The 14865-nt window shown below is 43.6% G+C and overlaps 1 protein-coding gene across 5 annotated transcripts in view; it reads right to left on the minus strand.

The window, feature by feature from the left end:
• The window catches only part of LRP1B (LDL receptor related protein 1B), a 634192-nt gene extending 624668 nt beyond the window's left edge, over positions 1-9524 (minus strand). For all 5 annotated transcript variants that reach the window (XM_030951951.1, XM_030951950.1, XM_030951947.1 and 2 more), the window contains exon 1: positions 9285-9524. In XM_030951951.1, coding sequence (XP_030807811.1) covers positions 9285-9366 — 82 coding nt within the window. In that variant the 5' untranslated portion in view covers positions 9367-9524. The remainder of the gene's footprint in view (positions 1-9284) is intronic.
• Between the last annotated feature and the right edge of the window lie 5341 nt (positions 9525-14865).

Raw genomic sequence — 14865 nt, forward strand, 5'->3', positions numbered from 1 at the left:
AATATGGAACTTACGAATTGTTCCGAGAATATTCTACAACAAAGGTAGCAATAGCATTGGAAACACAAGCAGGCTTCATACACTCGAATGTGCTTCAAATAGGCTTTAAATACTCAGCCTCACAGTTTGTATCAGAGCCGTATTTCAGAATTTTGTCATCATCTGTTGACAACCATCTGCTTCGAACTTCTTACCGCCCTAAGAGTGGCCAAAATTGGATACTGACAGAGAGAATTTCTGCACAGAAAGCAAACGATTCACAGGACAAAGTAAGTGTCAAAGGCTGGAGACCTGGACACAGAGGCCCAGAAATCCAAGGTAAATAAGAAAATTATAGAAATTTAGATCTGACACTCTCCTGCAATACTACTGGAGATGCAGTTCACAGTCTCTGAAAATGCAGGAGTAGCAGATTAGCTGACACCAATTCTCCAGAGGAGTATAATCTACAGAGTAAATAGGTAATATTGTGTACTGTCAACTCTACTCAACTCACAGCCACTGGAAACCCAGAGAAAGAAATGTAACACAGCAAGTGCAAGCTGAGGAATTCATTCAGGTGGGTCTGTACACACACACTAACCTGAATAGCTTGTTCCAATTTGAAGAAATGTGATAATGGGCCACTTGGGTCTGGGCATCAGATTCTATCTGCTGAAAAAAGCCCTGGTAGTCCTGGCTTTGCTGTACGTAGCACAGCACCTCTCATGGCTCCCCCTCTGTATACATATGTATATATGTGCAATGTATTCTCACAGAAGTGGTTCACAGCAGCCCTACAGCATCACCTGCTCAAGTGAGCCTCCAAACCATCTTTTTGCTCCAACACAGAACAGCTTTGTTTCCAAAGGCACACACAAGCTGCAGGCCTGGGACAGCACTGAAGTTTTCACACTTTTATAGTCCAGACCCGCTTCATCTCCCTTGCACAAGATTTAACATTGCAGCTTCAAGAGTTTTGCCTAAGACTCCTTACTGTAAAATACCACTATGGATAAACCATTTGCTGCTCACCATTCTTTCTGAAATCTAAATATAAAAATAAAAACACTTGGCTTAGGACTTGGGCCCAAGGAGAAAAAATTCCATTTTGCAGCCTTCCTCCACTCCTTGTACTCTTAAACTCCCACTGCCTGCAAACATCCCTCAGAAAAAGCAACTTCAATAGTTACACAAAATAAAGCTATTTCAAACCAAGTGTTTCTGATGAATTTGGAAGGCAGGCCAGTTTCCCTCCAGGAGATATATGACTATCAGCACTGGAGAACACACAGGCTTGACCTACCCCTCATTATACTTTGCTAAATACTGCTGGAAAAAAAGCTGCTTTAGGACAGGTTCCAAAAGAAGGTCAAGCGTGCTCATCCTTGGATAAATCTGCAAAGATTCATAGGGAACTGATGTGCAGAGTGAGAAGGTGCCACCTTTATAATCCTTCCACATCTCCAAAGCCAATATACATTTTTTATGAAGAAAAAGGTAGTGCATCATGTAGAAGACCAGCAGATCCTCCTGTATAGCAAAAATCTAGGTTTAACCAACCAATGACTTGCAGACCATGCACATCTTAGCATATTGGGCTGTCTGGAATTTTGTCCGGTTTTCTGACCCCACAGGAAGGCAGCTTCCTAGCAAAACCAGATGTTTTTACATGAAAAAAAAATCAAATTAACTTTATTAAAATAATTCATGCAATAACTCCTCTTCTGGAGGATTATTAAAAATTCTGAAATAAGAAGTAATCATGCATGTGATGCATATAATTTAAAATTAGAAAAGAGAAATATAAACATGGGTTCGGTTTAAGAAACCCTACAAAACTGAATAAACTATTGGAATAGAAATATTTCAAGAAATAGGTATTTCTTGCATAAAAGTCATAGGGTAATACAGACAATGTAATTTAATTAGAGGTTCTCTAATAAAGAATTTCCAGTGAAATTGTAATAAAATTTTTAAAAGTTCTTTTATACTTAGATGCAACCTGATTCTATTACAACAAGGACAAAACAAATAATCCATTGACTTCAGTGGTCTTGATGGAGGTCTGAAATCTATTTGTTTACAAAACATAAAAAATGTTTTGCTCCAGAGAGGAAAGTCTCGTTGGCAAATGACACACTTTGATTTCCTAAGCACACAGCTTTACACAAATACCAATATACTTTGGATAAATCAGTGTGTGTTTGCATATGCAAAAGAGCATCCGACCAGCAATGAACTTACTTTGCTCTCTCCTCTTTTATCTTCCCTGTACTTGCAAGCAAAAAGAGGCAGGTGTTTTATGGAGATCTACCTATCATGTAGAAAATTGTTGTGATTTTTTTGTGATCTTCTGGCATTAGTGTAACTTTTTCAAACTCACTTTTTTGATTACACAACACTACAGCATTTCTCAAAAAAAATTATACACTAAGAGGGATGTATCAGAAATGGTGGTTTTTGGTACTTTCAGTGCCTTAGAATCATTGAGAAGAACTTTGCTTGAGGAAAAATACTTTCCTGCATGTTAAGGGAGGTGGAGACTCAACTGTTCTATACCATATCACAGCCTCTGAGAAAATTATAAACAGCAGCCCAAACTATTTGACAATATCAAAACCGTATTTTACAAAGTAGCACTCACAAGATATTTTTGTTAGTTTCCAGGCAGGTAAATTACAATCACAAAGCTTTATGAGAAAGCCACATGGGAATTGTTGTGGGAGCATGTCCATGTGTTCACAGAACAATCTTCTAGACAGAGCACCTCACATCAAAACACTGCATTTGCAGAGAATTGCATTGGCATTTGTCTTGCTTGCACATGGCCCATCCCCAGCCCAAAATACCACTGCAAAAATCAAAACTGCACCTTTTCATTCTCTCTGCTCATTCGAGGAGAACCAGGAGTGACTCTTATGAACTGCTGTTAAAAACAGAGCCTTACAGTAGTGAAAACTGATGAATTATAGATATTATTCTGATAGCTTAGATTTTAGCTTCTTATTCTACTGCACTTGAAGTGCAAGCCACTCAAGAGTGCCATGCCCAAAAGTTACCAAGGGAAGTCCTACAGACAACCAGGCAATAGATAGCCCAAAATACATGGATATTTCCAAGAAAAGGAAATAGTACATCCTTGTTTCTGCAGTGAAGCTGAGTTTCAGCTGCCTGGCTCCTCTGGAAGGCCTCATCACTCAGCAGGAAGCAGCAGGAGAGGTGTTTAGGAGCATTGTCGGGTTGGGAAGAGCATTTCAGGATGCAACGTACCATATCTAGAACTCGTAATGCTGTAATCTGTTTTTCCGCCTCAGAGAACTAGGCTGTATTTCCAACTGCATGGAAATAAAAATCTCCAGGCGTACCTCACTTCCAGACTGGCATTACATCATCTCTAAAAAGCCCTATTACTTAGCAGCACACTCTGCATATTGCAGTGTTTTGTTATTAATACACCATTGCAATTTATAGCAAAATGGTCAATAAAAATGCGGTTTCTGAAGAGACAAACAGCCTTCTCTCCAGCATGCAGCCCTGCCCTCAGACTGCCAGGGTTCACAACCACCACACACAGAGCCCAGCACCAATTCTGGATTTACATACTGCTTGGGAAGCAATGACATGTACAACAGCAAATTATAATGGGCTCATATAACACTTCCCAGGTACAGAGAAAAATCTTCCTCCTGCTATGTGGATCTTGCAAATTAAATCAGATTAATAACATGGTGAACGTATTACTGGCAAAAGCATGTGTTTATCTCTAATGATCCTTCCCAGTTGCCATTAAATCTAATTAAAAGGCACTGACTGAGTTTTATTGGAATTCCATTACTGAGGTCTAATCCTGCTCTCTCACAGCCCAGCACCCATGGGAAAATGCACTTCCCTCCTGCAGAGGCTCCAGAGCATCCTCACCAAAGGAATCCTGTCAGCAGGACCACGGCTGGGCTGGGCAGCTGATTCTACAGCAACAAGTCCTGGTTCCTTCATTTTACCAACTGCTTAAGCATGAAGATTTGTATCACTTTACAGCACTATGTTTTGGTACATCTTGGGAATTTGTCCCATTATGGTCAACAACTGGCTGGCTAGCTGGGATAAGTTTACAAATATTTTCGTCTCTTCGATAGAGATAATTTATGGGGGAAAAAAATTCAACTTGTTCAATTAAAAAGCAAACTAGTGGGTTGGACAGAAGGTGCAAAGTCATTATTTGAGTAATTATATTTTTAAAGAAACCCAATTAGTTCCTAATTGCACTTACAAATTTAAGACCTAGTTCTCCAATGTCTACACTTAGCCCAAACTGACATTAAATACAGACTCAATAGTCTGTATGACTCGCTTGGAAGTAGCCAAGTTCTGCTATTTTCATCTTCACTGTTCATCATTAAGAATGTTTTGAGGAAGTGCAATTAAAATGAGTTCTCTAAGCAAATTTTTTTTTAATTGCATTTGAAGAACAAGACTATTAAGCGACAGATTAATGCATAAAAACTAGGAAAAAAGCAACAACACGCTGGGATTCCAAATATGCTACTGTAACAAAAACAACGTTCTATTATCTAAATTGCCAGCCTTTCTAGAGAAAGCCATTACTCTAAATTCACAAGTTACAATTACGTAAGTTCTTTGAGCCAGTGCAAAATGGAGAAACCAAATTTCTTCAAATGCAAATAACCAGTAAAGGATCTGTAAGAAGGCGCTGGAGGAACACACACTTCCAACCTGCAGACTGAAGTCAATGTGAGTTTTGCCAGGTTAAACGCAGAAAGATTGGGGTCCATATGAACCTCAAAGGTATGGCACAGAGTCAGATTTACATAGCAGCCGTCACACAGCTCTTCAAAGGAAGCATTGTGTGAAGTGAGAGCTTCTCTCCAAGCCTTGGGAGGACAGCTCCTTCAACCTGCCACAGCTCCAGCAGAACTGCTGTGATAAATTAGTAAAAGGTTTGCTGCAGAACAAGTTTACACATAGTCTTTTCACATCAAACACCTAGTTTTGAACTTTGAAACGCAGCTTAGCCTTTAAATAGTTTGTGTGTTTCTACCACTTTCTTTTTACTAAACTCTTAGAAACCACTGAAAGAACAACCCAGGTAAGAGAGAACATGCACGTCAGCTCACAGAAACCCACACACAGAGCTCAGGCTCCAGGAGTGCCAGGGGTGTGCGTGCACTCACACACTCAGCTGAGGGCAGACAGCACTGAGTGCCTCCAAAACCAGCCAGCCACTGAAACTGAGCTTGTGGGCATCTCCCAGCTTTTCTGACTTAAATTAACCCTTATCACACATCCTGCAAAGAACTGTCCCAAATTCCTTGATATATTTTCACCCTCCTCTGCAATTTTGCCTCTCTAATGATAGGCATGTTTCTTAAGTAATAGTTTTTTTGGGGTAAATAAATAAACAGCAAAGTCACTGTGACATTGGAAGCATCTTTTTTGCACAAAAGATACTAATACTGAATATCTATGTTCAGAACATAACAGAGTTAACTATGGGAACATCCACCTCTGTAGTACAGCACAGAAACAGCTTTTTGTAGGTTTTTTCAAGAACACTTTCCAACAGATGGTCAAGCTGGAGCTCAGTCTGGTGAAGTACAGCAGTACTGGTACACTCAGTTTCCAGCATTAAGCTGCTAATAATGACAAAGTTGTATTGTAAAGGCTCCCGGTGCAGTCAGTCACCTGCTGCGGCACCTCACCAGGGAATGAAGGCCATCAGCAGTCGTCCCAAGGAGACAAATTTATTTTGCCTGGTTTGTGTTTCTGCCACAGGGTGAGAAATCCAAACTCCCACCAGCCTGACCTTAAGCCTGAAAATTCCATTTCAAAGTAATTTGCTTCCAGATTTCACTTAAATACGGTCAAAGGACACTGCAAGAACAATAAATTCCCTGTTAAGTGGGATGAAGACAGAAGTTTTGGAAGTCTTTTTGGGACTGCAGAAAGGAGTAAAATTCATGAAGATTTGTCATTCCTTCAAAAAAAGTTTTCAAATTAGCAAAAAAAATATAAAAAAATAACGTGCGATATGCCATCACTCATGAACTTGAGTTTTAAGTTATGTGACAACATTTTCTCATCCCATATAAAGTCTCCCTTTGCAGGAGCATCTCTTGTCTGCAAGACTTTGCTGAGAAGCTGTTTCACCATGCCAGCGCCTGCCCGCCAGCTCCTAAACACTAAAACCACACATGAAAGAGTGGGAGAAGACAGTAGCTCAGTGCTGCTGACAGCAGTGACGTGCCACCAAAACCCAACACAAACAAGCCTCAGCATAGACAGCAAGTCAATTAATAATGAGCAATGCAACTCATTAATACTGGTGTGGATACACATCTCACTGACAACACCGAGATTACCAAGTCAAGCTCCCTTTATCCAGGGCATCTCTGCAATCTGGATCACCTCTAGGTAATCACTCCAATTAGTGCCGTGGATCCATGTAATGATGCTCACAGCAGCAGACACAAAAATCCAGGATGACAAGAAAGGGTGTGGGAGCAGGGTGAAGCTCCAAGGCTGGGAAGAGCTGTGGGAAGGAAACGCCCACAAGAACCAGAGAGCACCGATGGGACCTGTGAAGTTCCCCGGAGCGTCTGTAGGGAGAGCGGGTAACAAATGTTGCCTTCTCAGCTTCCCAAACTGTTTGCAAGGTTTTCCTCAGGCTCCACAAATTCATTTGTTGCAGCTATACTGTGAAGGAGTTGCAAGTGTCGCAAGGAGTCTGGGTCCATCCATTTCCTTAGGAAGAACTGACTGAAGTAGAAGGAAAGGAAATCACCTCTTTGTGGCTTCAGTGGCACAACCTCAGCTGCAGCAGGACTTGGCCCTTATCCTACCACACTCTCCTGGCTGGATTCCCTTCTGCTCACTTCCCTTTTTTCCAGCTCCCCCTCTGCATATCATTCTCTCTTCACAATTTTTATATACCTGAAGTTAGAGGAGCTGCAACCTGGCTGAGGACAGACCTGATAAGACTGAAAGAATTTAATTTTATTTCAAACCCAGAGAAAAGGGCGTAGATAATTCAAACTTTGGTGGGGTTCCCCCCCACATCTTTTTTCCTCCTGATGTTGCCCACTGATCTAAGAGAAAGTGTTACCTCTCCTTACAGCACCTCACTAGTACATTACCATGGCTACCACAACAGTGCTATTAACACAACCCATGACATTTTCCCAATTCTCTTATTACCTATGGCCAACCTCAGTGCATTCCAAATTTCAGTGCCCTTCACATACAGTAAGCCTAGCATGCTCCAGTGACTCAGAATTTCCTCCTGTAAAGGAAAATCAACTTGGTATGGTCAATAATTTTTGCACTGTATCATAAAGTTTATCTGATGTGCAAATGTAATTCCCTTTCTGGATGCCTCATCTTGAATCCCTTTTAGGTTGAGACCACTTGACATTTTTTGTGAAACAAAATGCCTTTTAAGTCATAATTTGTGCAGTGCTCAGTTTTGATAAGACATGACATTATGATATGATGAGTTAGTTGATTCTAAGTAGATTTGATTTATCCCACTTTTGGGGCTGGTATGATTTACAAGGATGCTGCCTTTTAAGATAGGATTGATTTTAATATAAGCTGGCAGCACCTTTTTTTTTTTGATGAAACACTAAATCAGAGCAAGGTAACTATGAAAAATAAAAAAAAAAGGTAAAATTAAACAAAATTTAAACACCAGAAATTAATATTCATGCATAATTGGCACTTGCTTACCACTATGCAGGAATACAGAGCAACAAATCAGTTTCCAAAACAATTCCACAAAATGTTTGGAAGTTTGATTTTTATTCATAAAATCAGATACAAGCTACACTTGCTGAAATCTAATCTGACCATTCTATGAATACCATGGAAAGTTCTTGAAATATTTTCCATCAAACAAGCACTACCACGACCACGAATCTTTGTGAACCAAAGCAAAAGCATATGTACCCTTCACAAAACTGAAAAGATTTCCTGAGACCCTTTCCTCTCTGGCTGTTCAAGTGCCGTTCTAGGGAACACTATGCTCATTTCCTCGCAATATCCCTGCACCTTGTGATGCAGTGTTTTAAACATGCAAGTTTGTGATGCTGCAGCAATACTTTCCTCCTTGATAGGTAGTTATTTCTCATTTTCGCAGCATGAATCACCTAACTAATTCTGATGGCTACGCGGGAAAGGGACGGGAGAGGTTTGGCAGCTCGACTGAAGCAGAAATCTATACCCCAGACTGACTGTGCAGAGGCATCCGCACTCACCCAAACGAGCTGTAAGCAGTTAGTAAACAATTTAGTAGGTAATGTCTACGTGATGGAGAGGAGCTGGATGTCTAACAGTGAGAATTCAAGGCTTTAGAGAGTTACTGAAATCTACTGAAATCTAACGAAACCCTCGCAGAGTGCGTACATCACCCAGGGCATCTCATTCATGAGACCATGCAGTTTGGGAGCTGAAAGGCTACAAGAAACCGACAGACAATTTTCTGTTGAGCGGGGTTTTCTACAGCGCTAAGAAAACCTGAGTCAGAGCAGCACACCGCCGTTCCCGCACCTGAGCCACACAGAAGGCGGACTTGGGCTATACTTAGAAAATATCCAATTCAAACATCTCGCAGGAAGATGAGAGCGCTCTGGTGACTGTGCAATAAGCGACACGAAACCCAGAGCCCCGCTCCGGCGGGTAAACCGCAACCCTCTCGGATCAGGGACTTCTCTGAGCAGAACACAGTTGGAAGTTCCGCGATCGCCCACCCCGCGGCTGCGGGACCCCGAGCCCCCGTGCCCAAATCCAAGTTCGGGCACTGAGCGAGCGGCAACTCGGGGGACATTGAGGAGGGAACTTTTGGGAGGTTGCGGGAAGCGGAGGGCGCTCGCCGTCCCTGCGGCACATCTCCGCCGGCCGCAGGGCTGCCTCGGGGAGCCGCGGCCGGGACCGCGGGGGGTCGCCGGCACCAGCGGCTCGTCCGCCCCGTGGCGGATCGCACCCCGAGGTTCGTGCCCGGCGAGGCCATCGGGACCGCTGGGGACATCATCCCGCTCCTCGCCCCCGTGTATTCGCCGTCGCCAAGGTTCGCCCCCAACCCGGCGCAGCGCGCCCGCAATCCAGGCGTGCGGGAGCGCGGGGATGGAGCGCGGGGATGGAGCGCGGTCAGGGGAGCGCAGTGATGGAGCGCGGTCAGGGGTGCGCTCCGCGGCCGCGCCCGTCCGCGCAAGGCGCAAGGGAGCAAAACTTCCCGAGCAGAAGCGGCGGAAAGTTCCGCGGCTCCGCACCCCGCCGCGGACGCGCCTTACCTCCGCGGGCTGCCGCTGCCAGCGCCTCGGCGACGGGCGGTAATCCCCAGAGCGTCGCCAGGGCCAGGAGGAGCGCGGACATCGCGGCGGGCGCGTGCGGGAGCAGAGGCTGAGGAGCCGAGCCTGTCTGCCGCGGGCGCGGAGCGGCAGAGCCTGTGCGGGAGGAGGCGCGGCGGCACCGGCGGCACTTTGCGGAGCGCGGAGAGCGGCTGGGCTCGCCGCACGCAGCGAGCGGGCAGCGCGGGGCGCCGGCGGCCGGCAGCGCCGCGCTCCGCCCCGCACCGCCCCGCGCACCGCCCCGCGCCGCCCCTCACGGCTCCGCGCGCCGCCCCGCGGGCTCCGCGCGCCGCTCGCTCGCGCCGCCCGCTCCCCCCACACCCACGGCCCCACAGCCGCGCGCCGCCCCCCCCACCGCGCGCGCGTGCCGGAGGCGCGAAGCCGCCTCAAGGGAGGCGCCCCTCAGCCCCGGGCCCGCCCGCCTCGCGTGGGAACGGCGGTGCGCTCTGAAATTTGAGGGCTTGTTTCGGCTTTTTTTTTTTTTTAATAATTCGCAAAGAAGAGTGAGGCTGAGGGACGAGGAGTGAGTTAACAAAAAGAAAAAAAAATATATAGATATATTAAAAATAAAAATAAAAAGAAGCCGCCTCAAGGGAGGCGCCCCTCAGCCCCTGGCCCCTCAGCGTGGGAACGGCGATGCGCTCTGAAATTTGAGGGCTTGTTTAGGCTTTTTTTTTTTTTTAATAATTCGCAAAGAAGAGTGAGGCTGAGGGAGGAGGAGTGAGTTAGCAAAAAAGAAAAAAAGATATATATATATTAAAAAAAAAAGAAACCCCACCAGCCCTTTTGCCGTGTGAAGCTGCGGGGATGCTGAGGGATGGCGATGCTGAGGGAAGGGGGTTCGCGCCGCCTCCGGCTGTGAACGCGAAGTCGTCATCCAAAGATGCCCAGGTAAATTTGGCTTTGGTTAATGATGCTCCACGGAATCGCAGGATATTTTGTGGTAAACACCAAAGCCCATCCAGTTCCAGCCCTCCGCCATGGGCAGGGACACATTCCAGTAGACCAAATGGCTCCAAGCCTCGGCCAACCTGTCCTTGAACAGGGTTTTGTTTTTAAGTAATTCACAGACAATGAAGGTAGGGGATCACGCTACTTAACCAATGACCGCTCAATCTTCTCTAAGTGTTCTTTTTTGTCTTGAGGTAAGTCTCAGTTCACAGTCGATACTGCCTGTTTAGACTTTATGTCACTTTATGTAGGAGTATTACCTTGAAATGGCCCCATACCAAAACTAGTTTATCATATCTTCACACATTTGTTTTCTTTTTGTAAAAAAACAGACCCTTTAAAAGGTGAAAGGTGATAAAGCTTCTACATCATCCTCAGATATTAGTTTTCTCCAAAGACAGCCGGGTGCTAATATTGATGGCTGAGACCTTCACATTCCAAGGGTAAAGCACCAGCTCTTTCACCTTCACGTTTATATCCACAGCACAGAACCTAAATACCTTTTATATGAAGCACCACGGCCAAGAGGCTTCCAGGACCACACAGACCAAGCAATGCTGAAGGACAGAAAAGTACACAACGTAGTATGTCAAATATTTCATTATATCTGTTGAACTGGGGGAAGTTCAGTTGCCGGAGAACTGAAGAGCTCAGTCTGGGTCCCACAGTCACCTCTGAGGTAAAGGACTCTCAGGACTCACAGAGGGTTGCAGGTTTGCTTATTGACGGCAAAGAATTTACAGCCAAAGGGGAAAATCCAGTTGGATCAAATTCTGCATTCATCTACTGCCTTTAAAGCCTATGTAATTCACCTACAGTCAATTAGTATTTATACAGCCATAACTGAGCAGAATTATGGATCCCAGAGTAGAAAACCTTTGCTAATACAGAAACAGGTCTGAATAAAGATGAACAAATCTGGCAGTGTCCGTGGTCTTGGAAATTGGTTGCTTTTATAACCAAAATGAAGTCATGCTGAATGTCACACTGGAACATCATTCCACCGGGTTTATGGAAGGGATTGCTCTGTGTCCTGCCTCAAATGCCCCAAGCCACCACCATACACCTCTTAGGCATTAATTGTGGCATTATTTGAGCAACCTACTGCATTTCAAATATGAAAATGTGTAGACGCTGGAGCAAAGTGAGAAAAACGTGTGAAGGAAAACAGGGGAATTCCAAGTTTTAAGGAACTCCTCATTAAATCAGTGGCATTTCCCCGTGCCAGGACTGTCACATGGTATAAAGACACACATATTCACAGCGAACGCACTGTCCCGGCATCCTCAGGATGTGGAGCTGTCTTTGCAGGATAGCCTTCCTTCATCTGGACTTCTCGCATCTTCTGCAAAACTTTCAAGGTCTGCAGGGTTGCAAGTGGTGATGCTTTTCCCCAAAACATTATTATCTGTTAATTGGCATGCTGCCCTTTCGTGCCTCCTCACAAAAGCACCTCAGCTAAAATCCTGCTTTTCTACCATCTAATTTGCTCCTTTTCATTCTTATTCCATACTTGTTTAACAACAGTCCTCACTACTCTCTGTGAATAATTTCCTGTAATGATACGGTGCCATTTAGTACCCATTTTAGACATTAGCATTTATGAGAGACTTTGAAGAACTGATTGATCTTGCTTTCAATACTGCTGATCACATATGCACATAAGCTTATTAAAATATTTAAATTATATTTGTTATAAAAGTCAATGGCCTCCTTGTTTACAGGACATAAAGTTTTGATATGGAGTAGGCAGTGAGAATTACCACTTAAAACACAATTACTGATAAGTAATTATTTTTCAAATTGCCTAAAAATGAAACTTGCTTTAAGATAACACCATGAGGCGAGAATTCTCATAGAAGTCTCATTTTTAAAATACAGGCTGTTGAACAAATAAAAGTTGACCTTTGATAAATCATTCCCCTCAGCCTCATTTCCATTAAACATCAATTGCTATGAAGTGTTGGAAGGATGGTGCATCTCTATATGATGGAATGGGTTGACCTCAACAATACAGTAAAAATACACAGAAGTAACTGCCAGTCTCATCTCTCCTTTCCACATCCAAAAAAAGGCTTCACCAAGAACTGTATGGAAGTTTTAATGTATATATTCTATGAATAAAAAAAAAAGTTTGCTGAAATGCTTGCTGTAATGACCGTAATCCAAGGCAGTATCTATACATGTATTATAGTTCAGATGCTCCAAGCCATCACCTGCTATGTGACAGGCTTTTAAGCCTCAGACTTGTGGAAAAAGAGGGAATGGCAATTTTAGCTGGAAGCAGTTTCTGCATTCCCAGCCTCCCTGTTGCTGTTTGAATGCGCACAGCTGTGTTCGGATTTCTGTGTGGTGTCTGAATGTCGAGACACGCAGGACCAGAGCAGGTACACAGTTCAGGAACCAGTCTGGCTTGTCAAATATTTATTGAAGTCTTCACTCAGTCCCACTTGAAAAATCCAAAACAGAAGCACTGGAGAGTTACAAAGAGAGCAGCTACAGTGGAGAGCTACAGAAAAGAATCCAGGGAATCTCTTTTCCTTGCTGCAGCCAAAAAAAGGAAGTTAATTGCAAAGGAGACTAGACTGAAATACTTGTCAGAATTAAATTCAAAGTTAAAACTGCTGTTAGAGATCTGTTCGCACTTAGGGTACTTTATAACTTCTTCCTCGTAATCAGAGTTATTAACACTGACAAGTTAAATAAATTAATTCATCAAGCTATAGAATATTATGAAATCTCTTATTTAGATAAATTAAACAAAGTAGAACCAATCATTCATACTTGCCAGTGTAATCCAACACAGGAATATTAATTATCACCAGAAGGTAATTCTGGCATTAGTCACTATAAAAATGCCTGGACTGCATCACTGAGACCTGGGTTGTGCTCTTGTTTATTGTGTACCAGCCACGGCCTGCGAGTGGTTGTGTGGGTGGGCAGGGATGGTGGCATCAGTGCCTGGTGTGACAGGGGCAGTGCAGACAAATGTTGCTGGCTGGTGTGCAGCCCTTTGCAGAGCATCACAGTGCCTGGCCTGGTTGCTAGGGGATGGTGCTGGCAGGCAGACCAAAGGCGGTCGGGTGCCCTGCCCTGTCCCACCAGACAGAGAAAAGTTGCCAGGCAGCAGCTGACACAGGAGCAGAAAGAAGGGAGAAAGTATTTGAGAGGATCGAAAAGAGAAGAAAGACCAAAGATTAAAAACAGAACAAAAAAAGCCCACCCTATCTGAATTCGGTGGGTTGCATTACATACTATCCCTGCTGGAGAAAACATCCCTGAAGGAATTTTTCATTACTGCAGTGCAACGTTGGTTTCTTTATTAAAGACTTTCTGAATGTGCATCTCCAACAGCTGCAGGAAAAGTTCTCCATGTGTGAGCTGTAATGTGGATATTTGCATACCAAGTGTCATGGATGGAAATTGCTGCCTGGCATTCCAGATGATTTGGCCTGGCTTTAATACATAAATTGGGAGGTATTAAAAGCCACATAAAACCAGACCAGTGTGAAGACCCTGCCTCACAAGTGCAACAATAAATGAGACACAAAGCAAAAGGCAAAGTCCTAAACCTGGAAACCATGACCTTGATCTGCACTAAACTCCATCTTCCAGCTATTATAAAGAAATCCTGACTCTTTTTTTCTTGCAAAACTCTTGAGAAGTGGTGCTGGCCCACACCAGAGGAAATGCAATGAACTGATGCAGCTCTGCTAAAGGACAGCTCAACACCAGCTTGTGGTACCCAGACATCTGCTCAGGACAAGTGACACTTTGCAGTTAACTGGACATGCTTTAGCGAAGGCATAAATGGGAAATCTTAATGCTGATTGCAAGGTTTGATTCTTGTAAAAATAGCCTCATAAAAGTTATTAGAACAGAAAAGAACTCATCACCTTTCAAGTCTGTTTAAAGGACAATTTTGAGACACACACACAAAAAAAGTATTTATTCCAAAGGAAACTTCCAAATCATTCTATTACCCAATAAATCAAGATGTTTATATAAAACAGGCCAAATTCCTTACCCACCATCTTGCTGCACGCACATGCAGGGAGAGATGAAATTTATTTCCAATGAGTGGAGTAGAAAGTCTGTGTCCAAAAAATTAATGTTCATAGTCACTGCTCAGAAAAAGTATGAGAAGTAGGAAAAAATAAAAAAATATCTAGTTCCATCTGTTTCAAACTCTCATGTTAAAATTTGTGACCAGACCATGTGGCATATTAACCAGTTCAAAGTACATCCTTCACCAGTTTATCACAAAATAAATATATTACATAGCTCTGAATAACACAATAAAATTACCTTTGTTCAATATAGTGTGATTTTCTGAGATGGTGGATATCTAAATTTCGTCTCCCAAATACCCATGAGCATGTGCTTAATCATGAGTCTGTTCTACATCTTTAGTCCTGAAGGTCCAGTTACTGAAATTGTTGAGATTTGGACAACTAAGTGTGTCTCCAGTAGGACCAAGGGGTAGCAGAGACAACCAGTCCTACCATTAGTAATTTAGGATTAACTCAATAATTTATGGCATTCGCACAACACCTACTCCAAAACCCACATG

Source organism: Camarhynchus parvulus, chromosome 7 (assembly GCF_901933205.1).
Source record: "Camarhynchus parvulus chromosome 7, STF_HiC, whole genome shotgun sequence".
NCBI classification, from domain to species: Eukaryota; Metazoa; Chordata; class Aves; order Passeriformes; family Thraupidae; genus Camarhynchus; species Camarhynchus parvulus.